Here is a 25,532-nt window from a genome sequence, read left to right as displayed (position 1 = left end):
TTCAGTGCCTTCAAACTAAGTCCGTGACAGCTCACAGTGAAATGTCCATTACAAATTTGGAAAATCAGGTCAGGCTGAAGTTCAAGCAGGTAAGTGAGGAAGAGAATTAAAAAGGCTGATGAATAATCACGAATCTTTGTGCATACTGCAGCATAATGTTTTTGAGCCACATGAAAACAGTAAGGTGAAACTTCACTGGGGGCACTAACAAAACATGTTGAGAATCTGCCTGCAGATCACTGTCTCAGATACGACCGTCATCACTCACCTACTGTATTACTCAAAGATCCAGTCACTCTACCAGAAGTGAATCCAAGACCTCTAATTTAACTGTTTTAAAACAGTTAAAATTCACATTGGCAAAGACCTTTCTATCAACTGAGTTTCAGTTTTCCAGAGCAAGGGAAAACTGAAAGCATTTATTTACTATGAAAACTGGAGTACTACATTTTTAACATTTCAACGTGTCTGCAGCAGCCAGAAAATTATGAGTACTTGTTATGCGTTTATTAGAAATATACACAAATCCAAATCCTTAATCATACTGTAACGAAGAAAGTTTTAAGTCTTAATCATTAAAATCTGAATTTTTGCCACTGACTTCACTTTGGTTCAAATGCTCATGAGATGCACAAATAGGTTCAAGTTTTTCCAACGTTCTCCTCCGCTCTCTGAAATTTGTGCTTTCCCAAAAATATAAACTGAGAAGGGCTTAAGTCAGTTATTCGCTTATAACTATATTAAGCTACAGGAATGATAGCTTCCTGTATTCTAGCTTTACCATCCTTTATCAACACTTACCATCCTTTATCACTGTGCAAAAAGGAGAATTTTGTGGTTTACTGGCATTGACCAATAATTTTAAGAGGCATTTTTATTCAAGTGGCTAAAGCAGTAAAGAGGAAAAAGGTGCTTAAAAACCGAGTTCTCTCTCAAAAGCAAATATAATTCCTCAGATGTTAAAGAACTTCAATTATACGCTTAAGAAAAAATCTGCTATTTCATTTTTCTTTATGATATTATTCTATGTGACATGCAGTTAGCCAAGCAGAGAAGAAAACGCTGTCCTAGGTACTGCGCTAGGCTACAGCAGGGGCACAGAACAAGGGCACACCAGCACAGCTAAGAAGAGATAATTACCCTGGATTCTTGGGCTCACTGTCTCGTGAACTTCCTCCCTTCAGCTTTCTAACCAGCTTCTCGCTGCTGCGTCTAATGGAAGCACGAAGTTTGCTAAAGGAACCACTGCGTTTTAAAGATCCAGTGCCATCCTGAAAAAAATTGAACAGATGTGAAACTGAAAGAGTCTGCAGCCCTCCCCCAAACCTGGCTCCAAAATGTTTATTGCTATAAATACTGACGCGGTGCAATTACCTAAGTACAGAATACTATAGAGCTACAACTTTACCAATCCAAAATGGTTCCTTGCATCAAACTGCACCAAAGATTTCTGAAATGTGAAGACATGCTCAAGTGATGATTCATAATCATTAGAAAAAAAGCCACCACAATATGTCAAACCATTCACCATCACCATGGTGCCATTTCGTGTGAGCACATCGTGTTCAACAGAGTACAAGCCCCACACAAAAGCATTCCAGTCTAGGAAAAAACTGTTTTATTTTTTCTAAATATCTACATCATTTGCAAACATGTTCAATTAATCCTAACATCACCAAACAAAGTATTTCTGATCAGAGACATTTACGGTTAAATTCCTGTGCCTCATTTTAACTCTCACCAAGGCAAATGTAAAACACGTCAAAAATGCACTTTCTGTACACTGCATTCATGTTTTACACTGCTGTGCTCATCCAAAGCTTCCAGCCGAGCACATTTTTTAATGCTTTACTCTTAAAAAAACAAAACAGTTTAGTGAGATTAGAAGTGACCACTTCCTACGTCAGAGGTACCCGATGTGATTATGAGAGGAAGAGTTGGAGAAGAAAGCAAAGTGCTATTAAGCAGACAAAGACAGACACCTGAGTTGGAGTGAGTTTATTAGAAGTTAGAAAGACAAATACACAAATCACTGAACACCAAGATTAGTAGAGAAAAGCATATTTGCCAAAATTTCACACAAAGACTAAACAGCAATGCTACTTTAGAATAACCATAAGTGAAGACATCCAGAGTTCCATATTGATGTTAACCATGTAATAGGTCTCTAAATACATTTTAAAGCACTTGGAGAACATGCCTTACTTTTAAGGGTTTGGGTTTTTTTTCCTCCTGGAAAGATCACCATCATGCCATTTCAATAATATCTTGTGTGATACTTTTAACTACCTTTTTTTCCCATAGTGAACAGCTACTTATAAAGTTCATTGTTAATTCTTTACTAATGTATTACACAGCAAATGGTTGTAATAACATTTTGTATGACTAGATACATATTTGGCAAAGCTACACGTGTACAGAAATAGAAAACCAAAGAGACACCAGCACTGAAGGAATGGCCAGTTTACAGGGAGGTGTAGCTCTGACAAGAACCTTAGGGGGTTTGCTAAAACACAGCAGTCAGTACTGAAGAGAGAAGTTAAAGCTTGAAGATGGTGCACGCCCTTCATGCAGGAGACAGTATAAGAATCACAAAAGGCATCTAGGCCTGTCAGAAACGGAGAGAGAAAAACTGAATGAAACTGTTGGGAAAAATGCAACAGTTTTCCATTTTGCACAGTTATGCTTACAGTATTTCTAGGTCACGCTCAAAACACTTTTTCTTTTTTTTGAAAAACAGAGCAAGTACTCAGTCTGCATTGAAGTACAGAGCACAGGCCCTTGAAATTACTATCACTAGCATGCAAAATGTAAATGAGCATGAATAAAAAAGCCGTGCTTTTTTAAGCTAGAATTGGTACAAAATACAAACGGTCTTTAACAAGGGACAGCTTTAAACATTACATTTCATAAACAAAAAAAGGATCTTTTCAGCTGGTAAATGCAAAAAAAAGGAAAAAAAAAACAGAAGGCAACAGAGCAAGGTGCATTCATTTCAGCTTTAACTTCTGTCAGGAATTCTCCTCAAGCAAAACTGAAAGAAGAAAGGTTTTTCCCCGACCTCCAGACAAAACTCTGCTCACTCTTTTAAGAGATTAGAATCCACCGGAGCTGTCAACTCAGTCTCACAAAGGGCAAGTGGAACAACACAGTAATTACTATGAGTCTTGGAAATGGCAAGATGCCTTGCTACAAAGTGATCAGAAGATCCCAATGTAACCAAAGGGTGTGTGTGGCTCATACTACATCGAATTCGTTTTTCACTGTTTTACAAATATACTTCTGTTTGGCAGGATTTAATAAATTTAAGTAAAAAATTCCAGTCAGAAGTATTGGATCGATAGAAAAGGTAATTAATTATTCCTCTGTTCTTACGTTACTGATTTTGTAGTCCTAATCATCCAGATAACAAAGGCAAGACAAATGTGGTAGGTACAGTGGCTAACTTTTATTATTCTAACGAGGACATTCAGAATAAGCAAGCTTTTGGGTACTTCAAATCTGAAATAAAAGCATCAAGCTTTGAAGTTAAACATTTTCTGTAGGACTAACAAAACACCTTCAAATCAGGAGTTCAGGCTAAAACAGTTCCTAAATCCAGTGTAAGCAAAAACAACAAAAACCCACAGAGATATCAATTTCTGTGGCAAAGTTTAATTGCCAATCTTTGCTACCTCTGCTTTCAGCTAATACACGGTAGCAAAATTTATTGCTTTCATTTCACACCTTGAAGTGGACTTGCATGCTCAAAAGCTGCAAAATCAGTTTACAAATGTTGCAGTCACACGTACTCATCAGCACTCTCTTAAAAGTCATGCCAGAGGGCATAACATTATTTCCTTCTTAAGAAAGAGATGTGGACAAAAGACGATGCAAATATACTAAGTGGTAAGAATCTTGAGGTAGAAAAGCAAATCTAAAATGATTCTAAGGGTAATTCTCCAGATCTCTACCTGATGCTCTACAGACTCCATCTATTCTCTCCGACAGCCAAGAGCATGAGACAGCTTGAGCACCTCGGAAGAATTTAAGCGGCAAAGGCAGGCCTTACTTTAAGCTCTTACCTGCTCAATAAAGAGTATACTATTATACCTTGTGAAACAGAATATTTTGTCTGGAGGAAACACACGAGGGTAAATAAAACTACACCATATACGTACAGGGAAGAACAGCACTGAGATAGAAACACCAGCAGGGTAGAGGGAGAGAGAGTTGCCCACTTTATGTAAAACATATAATATAAGATACCTTAAGAGAAAAAAAAACTGTAAAAAAAAAAAGATCACAATAAAGCAAAGCCACTTCAACACACTAAAAAATGAGAAGTTTGCCTTGAGAGGTCAAAATTTAATTTTTCAGATGAAAGATTTTGTCACTGAGTTTCAGTCAAATATTGACCTAGAAATACTGTCTGTTGTTTTTCCAGAAAGCTCTTTCGATCAAAACCTGCATGCTTGTTTAATTAATGTCAATAACAGAAAGAAGTTTTATCCATTTAGAACTTATAGTCATGCAAAGTACAGCAGAAATTAAGGGAGGAGTACAGTACACAGTTCTAGCGATGAATGGGCAAAATTATAGAGTTAAAAAAAGAAAAAGAGTTATCCAACCTTACTTTGGCTCTATTAATGATGCAGTATTATTCACAATAGATGCTGATTGACTGTCTTGGCACTGAGAACACCAATGCCAAGAAAACAAGAAAGAGACAAAATCAAAGACAGAAAGGACGTTCTCCTTAGAAACTAAACCGGAACGTTCCATCAAGGTTTCTTTGGACCTGTAAGCTTTTTAACGTGTGGCTTAAGACAAACAAAGATTGCTGCTGGAAGAGAAATGAAACTTCAGAAGACTCGGTATTGTGAAGTAGGCTACTTCCCCTCTCACAAAGCAAAAGCACACAAGCACACCACCTTTGGAAACTGTTTAACAGAGTATTTTCAGCAGAACTAAAGTCAGGAGTTAGCTATCAGTGCAACAGATATCCTATTGCAAACAGTGGGATAAAGCACGGGGAGGCTGGTGACAGAAGCAAACAAGTTCATAAATCACATCTATTAACTGGAAGGTTGCACTGACTCTGAAAGAAACCAAAACAATGGTAAAAACGTGCATATGTCAACATATCATACGTGTAGTTTTACTTTGTGACGCTCCGTGTTGCGCAGTGAGGCCACTGCATGGGAAACAAAGTAGAACAAGCCCCGACTCCAATCAAATTCTAGTATGGGAAAGTGATACTAATATTTCAGTTAGGAAATGTGAAATTACTGTCCGGTTTTTGTGATGGCACTGCATTTTAAGGCAGATTGTGCAACAGCTTAGGCTGTTTCTTCTAACAAGTTGTGTAAAGTAGAGATTGGAACTATTTTAATATTAGGCTAATCAACTTACTTTAAGGTCTCTAATACTTAATACATCTCCATAGCAAATGTTTTTTGATTCCAACAGATGCAGTACTTTTAAACAAACACATAAAACATAGGAAAACATGACATAAGCAGGACAAAAGTAAAAGCAAAAGTTAATTGCGAGAATGTTCCTACCAGTGAAGAGAAACCACTGAAAAGTAATTAAACACCAGACCATAACCAGGACACTCAATCAGCATTAAAACATCTCAGTGTTAAATACAACTGCTCAGGATTCTTGAAAAAATTTCACCATTCACGACCATAATGGAACAGATACTTTAAAATTTCAGAACTTTTTTTAGGTTATCTTATGAAAAACAAGATGTTATTCTTGATTTCTTAATCTATTCCGGGCAATTACGAAATAAAGTTGATTAACAATGAACCAGTGACAATTCAATTGGCTGATGAATGGATAGCTGTATTTGTTATGGTGGTAATTTATCTAGGCTATTTTCTTAAACTGTGTACTGTACTTACCCCATTCCATTCTACGCTCATACTCACTTCCTCGCCTCCATCGGGACCACTCTCGTACTTTACCACATCAACATTGAGACTTTCTCGGCTTCGCCTCTTTTCTATGCTCTCAGGGTCATTGAGCACTTCAGCAACTCTCTGTTTATGAACATTGTCAAGACCCTGAGAATTAGAAGACAATCAAGATTAACTGTCCCGCACTGCAGGCATCAACACAGCACAAAGCAGACAGCTCGTCTGGTAGGCTGGGCATTCAGTGACTTGCCATTCTTTTCCTCCTTTCCATCATTTGGAAAAGCCTCCTGGCATTAATGCCACTCACCTGAAGCCATTTGGCCACCAGATTAATATTTAAGACTTTACAGATCATGAACAGTCAATATATTTCTCAGTCTTCTACCTATCGAATGGCGTAGTATTCATCTGCCTCTGGAAAGAACATTGCAGGGGTCTGAACATCTAATCCCTATACACAGTCTGTTTTATTTTAAAATACTGACATATTACACAATACAGAAATAGAATTCATCCTTCAGAAATAAAATAGAATTTAAGCTTATAGCAGGCAGAACAGAGTAGATATATAGTCAGTAAAATGTATGCCTGTTGTTAAAGAATCAATTACCATCAATTACCAGATAATCTTTTAAATATCTTTAAGTGACACCTTCTATGAAAATCCTGCATTAAAACTAAAGGCAAAAGCCTTTAACAAAGGAACTAGAATAAAAACAAAGCTCAAATCACGTTCAGGTTCATCTTTCTTTATAATAAGCCTACTCCACATCATAAATAATATTTGCTGGCAGGAAGATATTATCCAAGATGAATACTTCATAGATAAGAAAATATTCCACGTCTTTCACTTTGCAGCATTAGCAACAAATGAAGTAGGTCATCTTCCAGGGCAAATCCATGAAATGCAGCACAACATAAAAAAGAACACTAAAACCATATAGAAATCCCAACTATTCTATTTTTTACACTGGTGCTGCAAATTAAACATGCATGAGGGAGAACAGAACCATGAAGAACTGATCCTTTTCAACACGTGGGAAAAAACCACCTCTTTGCTTATAGCTCAGAAGGGGAAATGCATTAACCCTGACTGTCCTTTAACAGACTTAAAAGGAAAAAGCAGTGTTAAATGCTGATAGGATGACAGCAGCGTTTCCTGTGTGTCCAAATCTAGTGCTGTGTGTAATGAGATATTTTGGAGTATAACACTGTAGATGGTATATTACACACCAATGAAGACCTGAAAAAGCTTAAAAAAGAAATAGTACCAGGCTCAAATGGAAAATTAAGACCAGGAACAGTTTTCCCAATGGTTTTGAAAAGCCAGAAGTGGGCTGATTTAACAGGGACTCTAAAAGAGGAGAAACTTGCTATCAGAGAGGTCTATCCTTAATTCCCAAATAATCAGTTCTAGGTTTTACCACACACACAAAAAAAATTAAAGCTTAAAAGCAAATAAAAAACAAGTTTTTCTCCCACGTTTGTTCATACATTTCTCTTCCCAGTTTCATTCTGCTTATTTGGCAAGCATTTGCTAGTTTTCCATCAGCTAGTTTTGTCAAAGAGTGAACTTACTTCACCTTATATCAAAGAGATCTATTGCTAAACTCGCTAGAAGAGCTTGAGTTGTAATTGCTCTATCACTTCTCCAAAAGTCAGCTTGTACAATACACCAACCATCAAAGATTATTATTCAAAATGCAGTTACAAATGAGTATAAGCAATTGAATAAAAAAAATCAAATAAGATATAGTACATTATCGAAGTTAGTTTACTTGAACTAAGATTTTGAGTTCAGAATTTTAGATGGCAGCATAAAAAACACACTTCTGAAAAACACAAATCTTATTTACTATTCCTTAAAAAACAAAAACCAGAACTAGAATGGAATTATCCACATTATTTTTTAATTCATGAAGATTTTCTTATTTTTGGTCTTCATCTTAACACTGATCAACAAGCCTTCTTCGCTTGTCCAGTCTTATGTACTAGCAAAGGAGATTATCACCAGAAACTCTCCACTCTCCCTTAGCTACAGTCTCTCTCCCAGGGGACTCTCTCCTTCTGAGGACTCTGGCTGACGCCAGGCTTATTGTCTATCTGTTTTCCATGTAATTTCACCCACAATTTCAGTCGTGTCCCAGGTACTTGGTGTCACCTCTCTAGCAATTAACTGGGTTGCAAGATTAAGATGATATAGATTTGTCACCAGATATGAATAAAATTCAAGAGGGACATCAGGCAGCAGTTAGCAAATAGCTAAATGTTTACATATTCTGAAGAGGGGATCGACACCAAAGTTGAAAATCTGCATGACCATAACACAGAGATAAGGGGAATTTTCATACTTGCCTGTTTACGAGATCTCATTGCTGCCTCTTCTAATGTTTCAGCAGCTTCAAATTTGCCTTGTCGTCTGTAAAGTGCCCCCAGGTTCTTTAATGTAGTTGTTACTGTTGGACTAATAAAAAAATACATACATATACATTAGATTCTTCTCAATTCACAAACTAATAAAAACTGAACTAATATAATCTTTTTGTAATTACCAAGTCTCCTGAAATACACTATACCTTACTACACACACATGAAAAATCTGTTACGCCCCCTCAAACTGCACTAACATTTCATGCTATCGTTAGTCAGCATCCTTGAACCTGAATGTCAGTAACTAGTCTCTGGATCTACCCATGAGAAAACTGGAATGTTTCTCAGATGCATCTCGAGAGGCAAAAATTTAGCTCAGTTCTAGTGTGTCCAACTGAGTAATTCTGAAGCATCCAGAAGATGTGCTTACTCGGGCATACAGTGACTGTTACTGTAGCACACATTAGTCACAAAACAGAATCACAGCACCATAGGGGGTGGAAGGGACCTCCGGAGATCACCTAGCCCAACTCTGAATTAACAATTCCTTCCATCAGCTTTTACTTAATAACTACTTTCAGTTTCTGTGCAAAGCTTGAAGAACAGAACAAAGGAAAAAAACCCAGCGCATTCCACTAGCAAATCTGACTCCCAAGACATTTTTGATTCAATGATGCAATGACAATTAGCTCAGTCACACTGTTCTTGCTTGAAGGTTTCCTCCAGTAACAGCAGAGAAAAACATTCCTCATGCCTTAGAACAAAATTAAAACAAAGCACGCGTGCAATTCAAGTATGATGCAAGCTGAAATTCTTGTTTCTCTTCTTCCACGTAAAGATGCATGTTTTCATTCACACAAGATTAACTTTCTTCAGGCTTTAGAAACTCAAATAATGCAGAAGTGTAGCAGTTTTAACTTTGCTCTCTTGTGCCAGCCAGAAACTCAGGGCCCAGGTATTTGCACAGTTTCCTTTTCACTTCTGACCTTCCCTACAGGCCTTGCTGGGGCAGGGAGAGCACGCATGCCAACCGAAAGTATAAAAAGAAAGGTGACCTGCACTAGATCTCCTCAGCCTACATTAAAAACAGCCTCAGGATTGCAAACTGCTAGTATCTGTGTTCCTGAAAGCCAGCACTGGGCCTGAATATCTAACACTGTGGTTTTTGTTGCCCTAAGCAAGTTGCTCACTTGTTCTCATTTCTAAACATGCTTTAGTCTGACCTTTCTGGATACTGTCTGTTGCCATGTGGTCTGTCCAATAAAGGAAATACTCACCTATCAACTTTGCAAGCTTTGTACCAGCCACCATATTCTCCAAAAGATGTGCCATCTTTTTGCTTTCCCTAAAAAGCAAATTAACATTAAAGAAAAATAACTCATTGTAACTAAAATAATAGAAGCTTCAAAAAAGATTCGTGACAGTGGCCTTACTTTGCACTCTTCCCTCTCTTCCGCATGCATCCAAATAGGCTTATTTTCACCTAATGAAACAGAAGAAAATATTTTACAGAAGTACAAAGCTACAAAGTGTCCATTGCAATATTTTAACCCTTCTGAAATAAGGCTAAGAACCACAGAAAGAAGCACCAGATGAATAAAACGTTTTCTAATTGTTTTACAGTTCTGTCTTTTTCCCTGATCTGAACTTAGGAACAGTTACTTCTGAGAAGCTCTGAAGTCAATATGTACTGCCATCAATTTGTCGTACATCTAGTTAAGTGCCAGCAAGCATGCATTTGTTTCTTTTACCATAACAATAATTTTGACATCTACTAAGTGGTGCATATGCTTCTGTCACAGAATGCAATAAAAATTCTGTGATTTATAGTTGATGAAATGGATTTGACTTCAATGTACAGTGTAACCTGTAAAGCGTATATTATCCTTAAATTCTTTAAATATGTTAGTGAATGACTCATCAATATATTCACTATGTCCTTAAAAATTTGTTCCAATGATTGGAAAGTGACATTTTCAGCATCTATAAAAATGTTAAATTAGTTTCTGTTGTGCATAAAATACATTATGCCAGAAATATGATGCAGGGGATATAAACCTAACCAAGGCTCCCTCACTGAAGAAACTTTCCTTTTGAATTAAATGTTACTGCTGTATCTACTAAATGCTTCCTTATGCTGAATTTTACAGTATTTTAATGCATCTGTTATCTCACCTCTCAAATTTGCTTCAAGCAGACCATTCTAATCAGGATAAGATCACCCTCCTACAAATTTTCTATCCTAACTACTACAAAAATAAAACATATTTTCAAGTCTAAGGACTAAGTTTCTTACCATCTACAGAGCCAAATTCCCGTTCATGAGCACGAGTAAGAATCTCTTTGTACAAAGTTTCCGCTTGCTTAAATTTACCCTGTTTTAGATAGCAGGATGCCTAAAAACAAAACACCCCCAAAAAGACATCAGTACTTAAAGAAATAATACAGTAAATGCAATACATTCTGAATAATGTACTGAATATATTCAATTGATGAGAAAATTTTACTTTTCTTAGAATTACTTATAAAAGCCTTACCAGGTTATTCTTTGTTTTTGCAACGTTTGGATCATCTGGTCCCAGCTTAGTTTGGTAAATTTCCAGTGCTCTCTGATAGTAATATTCTACCTCCTCATATTTACCCTGGTTCTGGCAGAGTAAAGCCAAGTTATTTAACTGTTTGGCAACGTCGGGGTGATCTTTCCCCAGGACCTGAAAAAGAAATACCTCATATTAAATCATTTTCCATTAATTATAGCAGGGTTTAGAAGTGCATCGTTTAGAAATAGCCCATTAGTATTGATTCCTCAGAAATTTCAACACGAAGATGATGAAAGAGAACTTCACATGAGAAGGATATGAAAATTACTCAATGATATTACAAATTCAGAAGGCTGTAGAAAATTTATAACAGGTATATTTTAAGTCACATAATTACATTAAAAGCAGCATATAATCCAGATAAGCCCAAAGATGCAGACATTCAGTCAACATGGACCATGATAAATGTCCACATAGTCCTAGAATAATCAATTTAAAAGTTTTAATTAAGTTTCCTGCTTAATTTCAGTGCTCTTGCCAAATCAAAAGATCCCTTAACAATCAGAAGGGGAAAAAAAGGTAGAGAAGGTTTATTACAAAATACAGAATTTAGAATATACCCAGAGTGCTGCAACAGTTCTGTAGGATTACTGGAATTAAACACGGTTTTGCATTTCAGATGTTGCTGACTACTTTGATCTAATCAAAACAAAACAAACACAAGGTGTTCTGGTTTTTTTTTTTGGTTTTGGTTTGTTGTTTTTTTTTTTTTTTTGCAACAGTACCTTTTCTCTGATTTCCAGAGCTCGCTTACACAAAGGTTCAGCTTCTTTGTACTTTCCCCGTTTACCATAAAGAACCGCAAGATTGTTTAGAGTTGCTGCCACCTGCCAACAGAGAGAAGTATTCATTACGTCAATTTGCTGATACAAATATCAAATTAATATACTTGCAGTGCACTGATGTTTTCAAATTTTCCTCTTGAATTTTGCAAATGAAGAAATTACCAAATGTCATTCACGAAGTTACCCCACAAATTTACACTCAGGCCTGTCTCACTTCCAAGCAAGCCACGTGATGGGAGATACCCCACTGATTTTTAACACTGAGTATGGAAGTTTGATTTATGTTCCATTTAAAAAGAGCAGCAAAACAAATCAGCAACAAACACCTTCATTCTGAGTTCACTCAATCAACAGTGATTCGAGTAAGCAAATTAACGTTTTTCTTTATAAATTCATTTTCCATAGAAGATCCATGCAATCTGATCCAAAAAAATCAAGTAAGTGTAAGTCATTTGTGGTGAAACAGCATTGAATATAATGCTCATATTTAAAAGAAAATGAGGAATGTTACAATGTGGTCTCCTACCTGTGCTGTTTAGAGATAAGCCAGCTCTTAAAAACTTTCCTGTTGAGTTTAATATTAGAATGAGTTGGAAAAAAAAAAATTCATCAAAAAACAAATCTAAAAACACAGTATTGCATAGTATAGCATTGTATTGCACGTATACAAACCGCTGGATGATCTTTGCCCAAAGTCTTTTCACGGATAGCCAAGGCATCATTCAGGAGATTTGCTGCGTCTTTGTATTTGTTCTGGTCTCTGAATTTTAAAAAGAGAGAATTAGTACTGAGGATTCAGAAGAGATGTCATAAAAATGAAGTTGGCTTCAGTACTGGACTAAAGATGTTACCATAACAGTGGATTAATTGAGAATATGTTCAGGAACTGCAAAGTGAAAACACAAAGCTCATAACTGTAAAGCAGCTAGAGGGCTGAGGACTAGCAGGTACAATTTTGACTCTGTTGTCCAATTTATACCTCTCAATTACCTGAAAATGGATAACCAAGACATGTTCCTTCAGCATACCAAATAAGAAAGGTGCTAGTTTTCAAAAACGCTTCGCTCTCAAGACAAAGGCATAGGCAAAAATGCAGCAACTCACTTGAGTTTTTGCATGGGTAGACGTACATTTTGCTGGACCTTCTTGAGAGTTTTAAAAAACAGGAAATGCAAAATAACAAGACAGCAAAAATGCTGGCCTGAACGCTGAGAGGCTACAGCCAAATGTTAACTATTTGTTTAACTCACATTTATCTATGTCACTATACAAACCTGTACACCAAAGCAAGTATGTTCAACATAGTGGCAACATCAGGATGATCGTGACCCGAAGTCTTCTCCAGATCTTCAAGAGCTTGTTTACAAAGAGGTACAGCAACCTCATATCTACCTTGGGAAGCATACTGAATAACAAGATTATGGAGGGTCCTTAATCTTGCCGGAATTTCATAGCCACCTTGCTGGGCAGCAGCTGCTGCACTGCTATGCTGCTGTTGAACTGGAAGAAAACCACAAGATTTTAATTTGTTTAAAAAGATTAATATAACTTGAAGGCATTTAACATTACTGCTCAGTGACACTCAAAAGACTTGCTGAATAACATTTCTTTGATACAAAGCATTAGCATCAGCGTGGATGTCACTTAATTCTTCACATTCTGTTGGTGCTTTATAAATAAATGCACTGCAGTAGTATTATTTTACAGTTTTATTAGCTCAGGAGGTCTAGTTAATAAACAAATGGAGAAAATAGAAAACTATGTCATACTTCAGCTCAGCAAACCATCAGCAGTTCTCAAGACTATACCACAATTTTGCGATTGGCAATATTACAATTTCCCTATGGAAAGGAACGTTAATGCTGACAAGCAAAGTACCAGCAGAACAGGTCAAATTATTTGTTATTTTGCCTTTATCATCTTTGTCTAAACACACTTCCGTTTCTGCTCGTTTCCCTTTGTCATACCAAGAAATACCTAAGGTTGGCACAAAAAAGATTAGAACACCTTGACTGCCACAAGTAACAACTATAAGGGAAAAAAAGTCGAAGTCAAAACCAGTCTCAACATTTTGGTTTTACTTACTAACCCTCAGGTTTAGTCACTTGTTTTTCAGTAGCTACTAGCTTCTGGTTGATGCAATCCCCTCCCACTCCTCCAAACTATCCCTTTTCTCTTTGCCCGGGAGATTTCATCTCTTATTCACTTTTATTAAATTCTAAACACACAGAACAGGGTTTCCTGCTGTGAGGCTGACTTTCTTCTCTCTATTAAAGGAAACACACTCTCACAGCAAGTAGGAGCCTTTTAATGTCAGTGGAATCATATAATTCCAAACCTACATCCACAATCATTGCCTGCCAAACCACTGAAGCATTTGAGTAATTTTTCCCAGAGGTCAAGGAAATTACCAAAACAGCACCCTTCTGTGTAAAGCAAAAAAGTAAGAAGGTAGATGGACTACACAGGTATACAGACAGTTTTGCCACTCAACTTTCCTAATCTAAAGCTCTAGGCAAGGCCAGATAAGCTCAGGATGAAATCTGTGATCGACACTAATCTTCCATAATCTCTGCAAGTCTTCCCTCCATTGCTGTTGCTCATATATTCCATGCTTGATAGCATGGTAATCTTGTGCGTGCCCAAAATGGGAATTCAAAACTCTGTCAGTTAGCAAGGTAGGGCCCTCCAGACACTTTTTTTTTTCCTGTCATTTATCTACTAAGAATAATTACGCCACTAGCACACTGCATATACACTATCAGTATATTGTATAATATCAGCTTTACATCTGCAAGAAAAACAAACTATTTCAATAAGTAAGGCTGATCTATCAATGGCTTCTTTCAGTCTCTAATTCGAACTTCGTACCTACTCATTGGTCCCTCTGACTTGAAGACAATACGTCTAGAATGAGTAATGAACTAAGGAAGACAATTTTAGCAAAGGACAAAAGATTGTATGAGAAAGACTTCATGCCCCAAAATGTTAAATCAGATCATTTAAAAGGTCATTAACAGAATTACCATCTGGGCAGATGGCCAAAAAGCTTCAGTGCTTCACAGGACATGTCCCAGCCACCCTTGAACAAATGTTTGCCATTCTGAGGCCCACAGAAAAGACTGCAGGACCAATTTTGTACTGAAGTTAGTTCCAACAATTTTGCATCAGGTAGTAAACTCTTTAAAAATCTAGGCCCCAGCTTTACACACAACAATTATCACAACTAGTTTTCCTGTTTCGTTACTCCAGTGGGGCAAGAGCCATTCACCACTTCACTCTGCCCCAGAATGCCGTACGTGTGGATTCATTTTCCTGAGAAGCATCCTTAGCTTCTGCATTACAGAGATGCAGTAAAACTGCAACTTGAAATGTACTTACTTCCCTGTCCTTGGTCATCTTCATCATTGGGAAATAAGTCATCCAAAGGCTCTTTGGTGGAATCTGTATCTTTATCCTCCTATAGAAAAACCCCAAGCCCAAACAAGCTGTTACACAATTAAATCTGAAGTATAAAGTCAATTTAATCTGCAGTGCTGAAGGAACTCTCCACATCCACAACTTTGGAATTGCCAAGAATAATGCTTCTTGTAGAAATTTAATGAAGGTCTCACGTTCAAGCGTATTTACATGCTCTGTCCTAAAACAATATGGGACACCTTCAGGAGATCCAGGAATAGAAACCAGGTCTCCTAGATTTCAGTCTCAAATTAAGCTCATAAGAATACATTTGCTACTTTTACAGAAACATTATGCCTAAAGAAAAGTACCCAAGGAACAGTGAGCACTACTGAATACACACTTGTCCGTTGTACTTAGGAGTTACACATGCAGTTGTAGACAAACAAGTGAAAAGAATAGGGAGATTCATCTCCTGAAGGAGAATAAATTTGAGCTAGCAACCAGAAATAGATTATCCTCCCATCCTGTTTCCTATGCAGGAAGCCTACAGATATATATATTTGAAGTTCTCAGAAATTTTAACCTCAGTAAGGAGAAAACCCAGCTGTGCATTCATTTTTTCTGGAGCCCCATCCAACACCTTTTTCTACAGAAGAAAAGGTAACTGCTGCTGCTGGCATTCAGACTCAATGGTTGCAAAGTGGGTGCTCTGCAAAAGCAGATTGATGAGACTATAAACTTACCATCTGAGATCCATTTTTAAATGTGCTGATTCCAAGTTTACTTTCAGTATATACAATTGACAGAAGGGTAACAACAGAGACTGTCCACGTGGTTAGTGAAACCATAAAGGTTCTCTGCTTACTTTGCTCCTACATGCCAATCAGATTTCAAGTAGTGGTGTTACTTAGGCCATCTACAGGTTATTGTTCAACTTTTAGAGCATAGAAGTCACGGGATTCACTCCCCCTGTCCCTTTGCTTCTCCTTCAAGAAAGTTTATTAAATGGACTTCACTGGTAGTATTCAGTGACGAATTCCAACTCATGAAACAACACTGAAAAATTCTGGATGCATCTGATCAACTCACACTATGTTAAAAAGGATTTGGCTAAGCAAGACTAAAATGCATACGTTTTCACCCGTTAAGTTGCTGAGACAATTGGTTATGAGTAACTGTAAGATATGGCTGAGTAGGTCTGAACACACAAAATGAGATCTTTCCCTACAGTACTGTCTTGCAGAAGAAATAAAAGGACAACATGAAGAGTAAATAAGTTAGAAGTCCTTTCAAGTGGTAAGTTACTTCCATAAACTAAAACTGTACCCATTTTCTCTCCGAATCTAAGAATATTTAATAAAATAGGCTAGTTAATGATGACTGAAAATGTGCATGTGATCACAATGTACAGCAGACGGTCAAGAAAGGGGATCCTATATGAGTGTAAATTTGCAAAAGATAGAGGCTATAGAGACTACACGCCTCTTTCACTAGATATAAACAAAGTATTTTTCCTGCAGTCTAAATAATTCAAGCCCCCCCGTTCTTAGAATTTTTAATAGTTTGCACTGCTCACTTATTTTTAACCGCTGAGTGTATAGAAGGAAATTTTTGGTCTCAAGTTCAGTCTATAATTTTTAAGCCAGTACGACACTAAGTATTTTCTCGATTTTTCATCATCAGTTTTCTTTAAATTATCTACAGGCAGTAAAACATTTACTCTCTTACTCTAAGAATCTGAATTATGTGACACGAGTGTAAAGCAAGCACTTTAATGACACGTTTATGTTAGCAACAAATAAACACCTTCCATCTGCCATTTTGTGCTAACTAGGCAGATTACAGTACGTGCACAAATGCGAGCTGATTTTTACCATACAGCTACTTACTGATGGCGAAATGTCATCGTCATATTTTTTTAATTGATTCATGAATTCTAGATGCTTCTTTTCTTCCTCCAGTTGAGCCACAGATTGCTCACTTTTCTGTAGTTTCTGTTGTGTATTGGCCAGCTCATCCCGTAGCCACTGATTTTCCTGGCATAGTCGGCGAACCTGAGCACGCAGTTTTTGCTTCTCTGATTCCACTGCATTTAAGTGATTTGACAAGGCCATCATTACCTAAAAGGCAGAAAGTATCACATGACACACCTCCTCCAGAATGCAGTCCTGTATTCAGCACTGAAGTGTTTTATTACTTAAAAACTGCATCACTTGTGAGATCTGGACAACAGAATAACAGTAATACTTCAGTGACTATTATCCTACTTAGATCTAAAGGCGCACACAATTATACGAGCGCACACACACACACACACACGGGTATCACAGGCTCGAGCATGCAGACATCCTACATGTTTGAATCATTTTTGTCCTTTAACATGATAGAGCAGCCACAAAAGCAGTTGGATTTTTTTTTTGCAAAGCAATGTCAAATGAAAAATGAGTGTGTTAAGTGAAAGCCAAACACTATATACAGAATGCTCTGCCTTCACTGTTTCTGTTAATTTACCACCAACACAAGCAGAAAGCATATCTTGAAAGCACGTGTCAACGGTGATACTAAAAATCTTATTTTAGATGAGTTTGACACTCCTAAGTTATCAGTATTTCATCTCTTCAATTTCATGTTTCTTTAAAGCAAAGTTACTTTCATGTGCTTTTGAACTAAGCATTTAACATGGAACAGCTGCCCTTTTTAACTGAAATTTCAGGTTTCTAAAGCAAACATTAATTCTTCAGAAACTACTTTTTCCTGATAAAGGAAGATAAAACATGATACGGGATAATTTCCTAACACCAGTCCAAACCTCCAGACTTCAGCATCTAGCTGTGTATTCAAAACTAAACATGCATCTTCTCACTCACTTTGTGCAGATGATACCTTCCCTCACTATGCTAGTTTATGGAAGCTAGCTCAGAGTCCCTTCTTTAAGGCATAAATGAAAGTTGCTGAAATTCTATACTAAATTCTTAACCTTCAAAATGCATTAAAGTTCAATTTTGGTTTGTTAAGTGTCCAATAAATATTAGAGACTATTAAACCCCAAGAGTACTGTGAGCTTGTATAAAGAATCTCAGAATTAAAGGAATAAGAACACAAATTTAAGATCACAGCAGAGCTGGCGGGTTGGTCTCCTAACCCTAAGCAAATTCATTTGTGCATGACCTCCACATGCTGTATTTCAGAGTTAAAATGCTGATGCTTAGTTCTTGTTTAAGCAGCTCATTACCTGACTAATGCCATGGAAAACTAATAGGGAATAGCAACCATCTCACTGAAGTTAAGAGGAGCTTAGTTACGGGCTTCAGGGCTTTGAAACTGAATGTATGATTAGTTCTGTAACACAGTAAGACAGCTTCCATTAATTACAGCAGTCTGCTTCCTTAACGTAAAATAACTTGCATGACTCAGCATACTGCTAGTATTCAGCAAGGCAAACGTACATCCATCAAAACTGATATGTTTACTTTAAATTTCCAACCTGAAGTCAAACGATGATCCTTCATTTTTTTATAGATACACTAAAATTTTAGTCAAAATCTGAAATGCTTTATTTCTACTTCAGTTTTACCTGTGCTTCACTAAGGCCAAGCTCCAGCATCTCCAGTGACTTTCGAATCATGTTTGATTTTTCTTCAACCAGATTCGTTTCATCATCTTTCTTCAAACATTTCAGTGTTTCAAGTAAGCTCTGTAAAATTGAATTGTGTTCATTCTTCAGTGCCTCTAGTCCATTAATCACTTGCTTAGTTTTGGCAATGATTTCATCTTGAGTGAGCTTCTCCAACTTCTCTTCCTTTAGGTACACCATTGTGGACATGTTTTCATACATTCTGAAAAGGAAGAATACAATAGTTAACCAAAAGGTAAAAATAAAACAAGAGATTCTCTACAAATGCATAGAGATTTTCTTTCAGTCATTAAAACGTAAGAATTTGAAATGCATATTCATAATATTTTTGCATAACTTCCACAAAGTCTTAAGTCCTGGCTTTAAACAGTATTTCAGGGTTTCCAGTTTGTATTTCCAGAGTTAAGATTAACACAACAAATGAAAAATCTATATATACTACAACACGGCATTAGAAGAATTTCTAATGAGCACTGAATAATCAGGCTGACTCTAGGATTCTGGTTTGAGCAAAAGCAAATATAGGAGCTGGAGTAAGAAAGAATATACTACAATATGAAAGTGCCACTATTTGTTTATTTATTACAAATATCCACAAAACAAAGCTTGAAGAAACCATCTAACCCTCTAAAAAGGCTGAGAGATTCGTGATGGAAAAAACCAAAGTCTTCGTAGCTTTTCCAGTCCTTGGAAAAGGACGATCTCTATACATTTTGAAATTAATAACCGCCCCCTAAGACACTGAATCTAGCATGGCATAAGAAATTAACTCACCAAATCCTGACGAGCAGAACACTAATTACATATTTCCCATTTACAACCAGAGAAATATTACCTGAAATGCTCAAGTACCATTTTTTAAAATGCGTACTCTCTAAAATCATGTATAAATGAATTATAATTTAACGTAAGCAAAATCTGTAAATATACACCTCTAACAAGCACACTCATATAAGGAACTGTTACAGGTTATGCTAACTGCAGCACACAGTTCAACCTTAATTATCACCTAGCATGCTTTCATGCCTTCAATTCACAATTTCCATCCTGAATGCAAGAGCAGAACTTTTGATCATACAGAAATACGAAGGCAGAGAACATCTAGAAAACAGATTTTCATTTTGTGTTAGAGATGTTTGAGAAATCTCATTTATAATTACCTAGAGCTGCTCTACAATGTTTCTTACATTCTCCAAAATGAGTTTGTAATCATTTGCTTCTGTTTTATGTGAACAGGAGTAGCAATTCCTTCTGTACACCAAAAGCTCTATCAGACCTTGTAAGACCCAACCCTTCATGCGCAAATGAACAAAGTAGCCTGGGAAGCATCTATCCAACCAAAGAAAACCAGCAAAGATACGCATCTCTGAGCACAGTTATATCTCAGGTGTGAAATGTCACCATGGGAAAAAAGGGCAGTGTTGTTCAGAGCTTTATACATTACATTTTGGAGAAGAGTTCAGAAAAAGGACAGTAACAAACATGCAATTTGTCATGCTACCGGATTCTTCATAGGCATCAGATCAGTAATTAAATATTTGATATCTTTTAAGAGTAGTCTAGAGGTGTGGTGCTATTGCCATGAAATTTTAAAAATCTATTTTATAACAGGGCATCCCGACTCAAACATGGCCATATCTGCAAACATAATCATACAATTTGCTTACGCACACATAAACCAGAGCTAACCACTTAAGCTCTCGAACTCCTATTTAAGGCTCTCAAACACAAATAGCTTTCTGTGCTCATCTACTTTAAAGAAAAAACAGAGTCATTTTCCTGCAGTTTACCTCCAAGAATAAAAAGGTTCACATTGAAAGTGAAATTTTATTCAGGTAGAAGAATTCGAAATAATTTCTGATTTCTTGAATGAAAGAACACTTAACTGTATGAGCCCTCCTTTGCATACAAAACTTACCAAGCTTGGAAGACAGATTTGTAAACACACCCAGTGTGTGATCATTACTGCTTTATAAGACAATTTGAAAAAAAAAAATCTCTGTGAAGTGCTGTGACAAATACAATTCTCCCAATCTTCCTTCCTTTAAATGCACTGAAAGCAGCCAGGACAGCTGAATGCAGCAGAATGATGTGTCAGCATACAAGAAAATCATCATTTCCCTAACAGAAAAACTACAAGACTTTCTCAGGCCAGACCTACTGGTCCTGTCATCGCCATGCACTGCAAACTCCACACAGACCTACTAGCTGGCAGTTTGACCTTCTTCTATCCCAGATACATACCTACCAGTTCACTGTTTTGAATGCTAATCAGTCTGCTCAAGGGCTTTTAACCCTAATTTCACTCTCAGTTTCTCCTTCATTAAATGAGAAGGCTCAGTATCTTAAATCTGGTGTGCATGTTTCCTTCTGTTTTAGTTGCAATCTACAAGTCATTAATTCCCTGCTCAAACCAAGCACACGTCTCATTACATCACGGAAAGCACTGCTCTAACTGCTTTCCCCACTCAGCTTAGTAACAGAGAACACTGCTACTCAAACAAACCTAAAAAGATTGCAAGCTTCCCAACTACAGAAAGAAAAATCATCAACAAACGAAAGCAATGAAAAGCAGCCTGCCAGGGTGTGCTGAAAAAAATATTCCAGTTCAAATGCATTGCTGTTGATCTTTACAGTCAGACATGTCCAAGTCTAAAAAAAAAAATAGATAAGCAAGAATTGTTCTTTCAATCTAAGATGTTACTTTCTCTATGAAGCCATTTCTACTAGCACAAGTCCCATACCTAAAGAAAAGCACAGCATTCTCTCTTCCTTTGACTTGCCATCCTTTTAACCAAAACGGTCCTTTACATTCAGGCCTTTTATTTCAATACTTGCCATCTCTGATGCCACAGAAAAAACAGCATAGCTTTTTCCCCTGTGTTTGACATATATAGGGCTGCAGCTGAATTCCAATGCTACATGAGACTCTTCTCATCACACTGTTTGAATCCATAGGAACCCCTAGAGAATATAAAATCTTGAACTGCATCTGGAAACAGCGTACAGCTGGAGGTCAGGCTGAAGGTACAGTCGCTGACCCACTTCTATAAACAGAAAGCTGCTGCTCTTCTGTACTGCCTCAGGCTTCCAAATATATGATCTCAAAAATGTCTTCACTATTCAGCACACATATACACGAGCTACCTTAAAAATAGCTCGGTGAGAACAATTAGCAGCACGCACTGGAGGCCACAAACCACTGACCAGAAGCAGACAGGCAGATGGAGCTGCACTTGACTAGCAATCAACTTTAAGCTGAGAGAAATCCTTTAGAAAAGGATGTGTTTAAAAATAAAAATAAAAACAATTCACATCTTGGACTCGCTTTTTTTCCTATTAACTTCCTGCTAGCAAGCATCTGAATTAAAACAAGAACGCATTACTATGCTCCTTCTGCCAGCTTCCAGCTGACCCTGATTGCAGAAGCCTGCCCTGCCACTTGGTTTAAAAACAAAGGTATGCAAGGTGAATACTATAAAAAGGACAAGTGTAATCCTTTAATGTCAAGGGCACACATTCTAAGGAAAGCTCCGAATCAAGTTTGTAATTTGGCCTAAGACATAACACTGCAAGACATTTTTGTTGGTAAGCAAACACACCGTGCACAGGCTTAGTGCTTGTGAGGATAAACCCACAGAGTGCAAACTCCTGGAAACCCCACTGGCTGTCATTAAGCCTAAACTATGTTTAAGTGAAAAGAATTAAAACATAACTCCGAGTAAGCCTATAGCATGGGTGATGCTGGCAGCTCTCTGAAAAAGCTATGAAGATTTCTACTACAGAGCTCATTTACTTAGATTTCTTCACAACACTACATTACATCAACACTAGTGAAGCACACGCAGTTTATTAGCAATCGTATCTGCATTTTTATCAGCAAGAAAACACTATTTTAATATTTTTTGTGTTTCTCAAGGATAACTGACGAAAAAACCCTTCAGAGTAATTTCAGACTTACTATAACAAGTAAACTGCGTTCATTGGAATTATGGCTTTCTGCTGAAATAGTCAATCCAGTACAACCCTTACACAGTGTAGAAGTATTTGGAGTGGCATAAAAGTGTCCTATAACTATATAGATTATTATTCATCTTAAACAAAAGGCTGGTATGGTGTTAATCCTTTGATAGTACTCCACAGAGTTAACACATGGAGCTACCATTTCAATATCATGATTCAGTTCAATCCGGATCCCTCTAAAACTGACAACCTGCTAACGTAACCACTCCTAAGGTCTTTTTTAGATTCAGCCACACCTGGAATACCATAACTCTGCAGTCCCTCGCCAAATCCCATCTTGCTCCTCCTGTGCCCTTGGATCATAGTGTGCTCTTCTTCCTCCAAAAAAAGCGGCATCTGCTTGGATCCTACATCCAGTCCGCAGGCATCACAAGCATGACAAACTTTGTCTCTGTGCATTCCCAAGTCCTAACATCTCAGGTTCCTAATGAAGCTGGGTGGAAATAAAACCTTTCTATCCATTTGTTATCACATCAGAGATTGCTCTTTGTCAAAGCTGAGGCAAGCACACAAGAAATCTGACAGGTGCGCGGCAAGCTCTAATACCCACTCGTTAATTTTAGTTACGCCCATGTAGTCTCCAAAGAGAGAGACAGCAGGTCTCAGTCTCCTCCTCCTGGAGCAAGGCAGTTGCTTCGCTATTGCATTTCTGCTTCGTCAACACCAAACAGCATCTGTCGCTCTCCTCCAAAGCCTGTGCTTTGTTCTCGTGAGCACTAATCAGCACCTTCCTGCAGCCGCAAACAGACCTCGAGAAAGCAGAGCATTTTGCCTCTTCACTACAACAGTGTCACAGCACGCCATAGGACTTACCTCATTCTTGGAAACACAAAGCCCACCTCACTGTGACAACCAGAGATTAAGGCACATTTTAACAAAATGATCCATGTCTGAAAAGCAGTTACATAAAGGCAGAATCTGCATTCTTAAATGCATCAGAAGTTGAGTGACTTAAAAAGTCATCATATTTACACACTGTTATTAAAAAAAACACTTGTGACAAGAATGAAAGATACACAGAGGAAAAAAACAAGGATAATTATTCAAGAATTTGTATTGAAGTTTAGGATTTGGTTGTTACAAAGGCATGCTTTATAACATACCTATTCCAAGTGGATTGAAAGGAAATGGTGACTGTATTTGTAAAGAAATACTGTCAAGACAGTTTGAGCTACAGATCCATCACTACCAAATCCCAGTTTTTACCCTTCGTATTCCAACTGCCTACACTACTTTCTGCGTGGGAGCAGCACTTGGCTCCTCATGTGCTTACCAACCTCTGCAGCCATTTCTTCTGCCTTTCTAATACATTTTCAGTTGACAGATTCTATCTGATGTGAGGATCTGGGACTGGAACGGAGAAATGCAGTAATAACAAAGTGTTTTTAAAGACACGTCTTGCAATTTTAAGCTGTCAATAGTATGAAGAAAACATTTCACTTTGCATTTTTATTTTTGGGACACAAACTCCTCTAATGACCAATCCAAGTAATCATCTATTTATGGTATCTGTTTATCTTAACTCTAAACAGCATTTAGGTAAAAGTACAGAAGTGTTTCCAAACAATGCAGTCACCCTTCAAAGTTCAGGGTGAAGAACCTCCCCCTTCCACCATTATGCTTTCATTTAAAAAATGAAACCCCAAAAACACAAAACTAATTCTTTCAAAATCACTACAGGAAGAGATGCCCAACAAAATAATTCAGACATGGTCCTTAATATTAAGGATAAACTAATTGTGCACCATTAAATATTCCACCAAAACTGACCCGTACAAGGGCAGTCACCAGGTATCAGACTAACACTTCACACTTTCCGAACTCAATCTCATAGGAAGTGTAGCAGATGATGCAACCCTCTAGAAAAACAAACGCGTATCATTCTCCGTGCATCTTACACATTGTATCAGAGAGCTGACTCTGCTCTAAAGTGGTTAATCATGCCCTTGTTGAGTACTCTGCAATCTGCTGTGCTTACTCAGACGGTCTTGAAGTCGCCAGGGCCAGGAGGCACAGAGTGGTTCCACAGGGCCCCAGCACTAGGACAAAGTCACCTTAGCATTCTGTGCTCTCACACCTTAGGGTTGTACCACAGTTTTAGTTCCGTTTCCAGTCATCTTTCAAATTCATGATTTATTTTTATGATTGCTAGGACACTGGGTGCTCGTTCAGGACTTTAACCTTGTATTTTAAACCACTGCATTTGGATAAAACTGATTTGAAAGCAAGCCTGTACCAAGGATGGCAGAAGAGTCACTTCCTAAAACAACTGTGCCACTAAAAACAACCTATCACACATTTTCTAGTATTGCTCCATGTGCAGCCAGACTAGCAGAGAGAGGAATGAGGAGAAAAAAAAAAAAAAAGGAAGAAAGAAACAAACTCATCCAGCATATTTCCAGGCCATTTGTTAGCACAACAACTGGGTGGGGAATTAAGAAACAGATTCAACGGCTGCACAAATGACAAGCAGGCAGTGTAATTCAAACCTCCCTGACTGCTGCTTTTACAAATATGTTGTGCATCTTTACTCTCTACCTGCATGCTCCACAGACTCCAAAGTCCTTTTAAGTTCTAAGTTGTATTCTAACAGCAAAATTGCTCTAAAAGCAACATACAGCACATAATTTTAACTAAAAAGTACTGCATGAGGAATTGTTACTGAGTAAGAAAGACTTACAAGCGGAGCAATTGAATCATGAACCCTCCTTTACCTCTTTCCTGGGCAGCAGAAAGGAGATACAATTGAGTAGAATGACTAAGGCTGGAAGGGACCTCAAAGCCCCCCCAAGCCCCGTGCCATGGGCTG

General features: G+C 37.5%; 1 protein-coding gene across 10 annotated transcripts in view; it reads right to left on the bottom strand.

Annotated features, from left to right (window-relative positions):
• KLC1 (kinesin light chain 1) overlaps window positions 1–25,532 on the bottom strand; it is a 41,151-nt gene that overhangs the window by 9,361 nt on the left and 6,258 nt on the right. For 5 of the 10 annotated variants that reach the window (XM_021402035.1, XM_021402033.1, XM_021402025.1 and 2 more), the window contains 13 exons: window positions 18,641–18,902; window positions 16,956–17,186; window positions 15,046–15,124; window positions 12,939–13,164; window positions 12,337–12,424; window positions 11,605–11,706; window positions 10,817–10,990; window positions 10,576–10,675; window positions 9,713–9,762; window positions 9,557–9,624; window positions 8,265–8,373; window positions 5,895–6,056; window positions 1,141–1,271 (listed from right to left, as the gene is read on the bottom strand). In XM_021402035.1, the coding sequence (XP_021257710.1) occupies window positions 1,141–1,271; window positions 5,895–6,056; window positions 8,265–8,373; window positions 9,557–9,624; window positions 9,713–9,762; window positions 10,576–10,675; window positions 10,817–10,990; window positions 11,605–11,706; window positions 12,337–12,424; window positions 12,939–13,164; window positions 15,046–15,124; window positions 16,956–17,186; window positions 18,641–18,901 (1,781 nt within the window). In that variant the 5' untranslated portion in view covers window position 18,902. Of the gene's footprint in view, window positions 1–1,140; window positions 1,272–1,983; window positions 2,609–5,894; window positions 6,057–8,264; window positions 8,374–9,556; window positions 9,625–9,712; window positions 9,763–10,575; window positions 10,676–10,816; window positions 10,991–11,604; window positions 11,707–12,336; window positions 12,425–12,938; window positions 13,165–15,045; window positions 15,125–16,955; window positions 17,187–18,640; window positions 18,903–23,273; window positions 23,296–25,532 lie in introns of those variants that run through there. The other 5 variants (XM_021402026.1, XM_021402027.1, XM_021402034.1 and 2 more) reach the window with 4 other exon arrangements.

The sequence above is a fragment of the Numida meleagris genome, chromosome 6, assembly GCF_002078875.1.
Source record: "Numida meleagris isolate 19003 breed g44 Domestic line chromosome 6, NumMel1.0, whole genome shotgun sequence".
In the NCBI taxonomy this organism is placed as follows: domain Eukaryota; kingdom Metazoa; phylum Chordata; class Aves; order Galliformes; family Numididae; genus Numida; species Numida meleagris.
The sequence above is the reverse complement of the archived record's forward strand: the minus strand, read 5'-3'. Positions and strand labels throughout refer to the sequence as shown.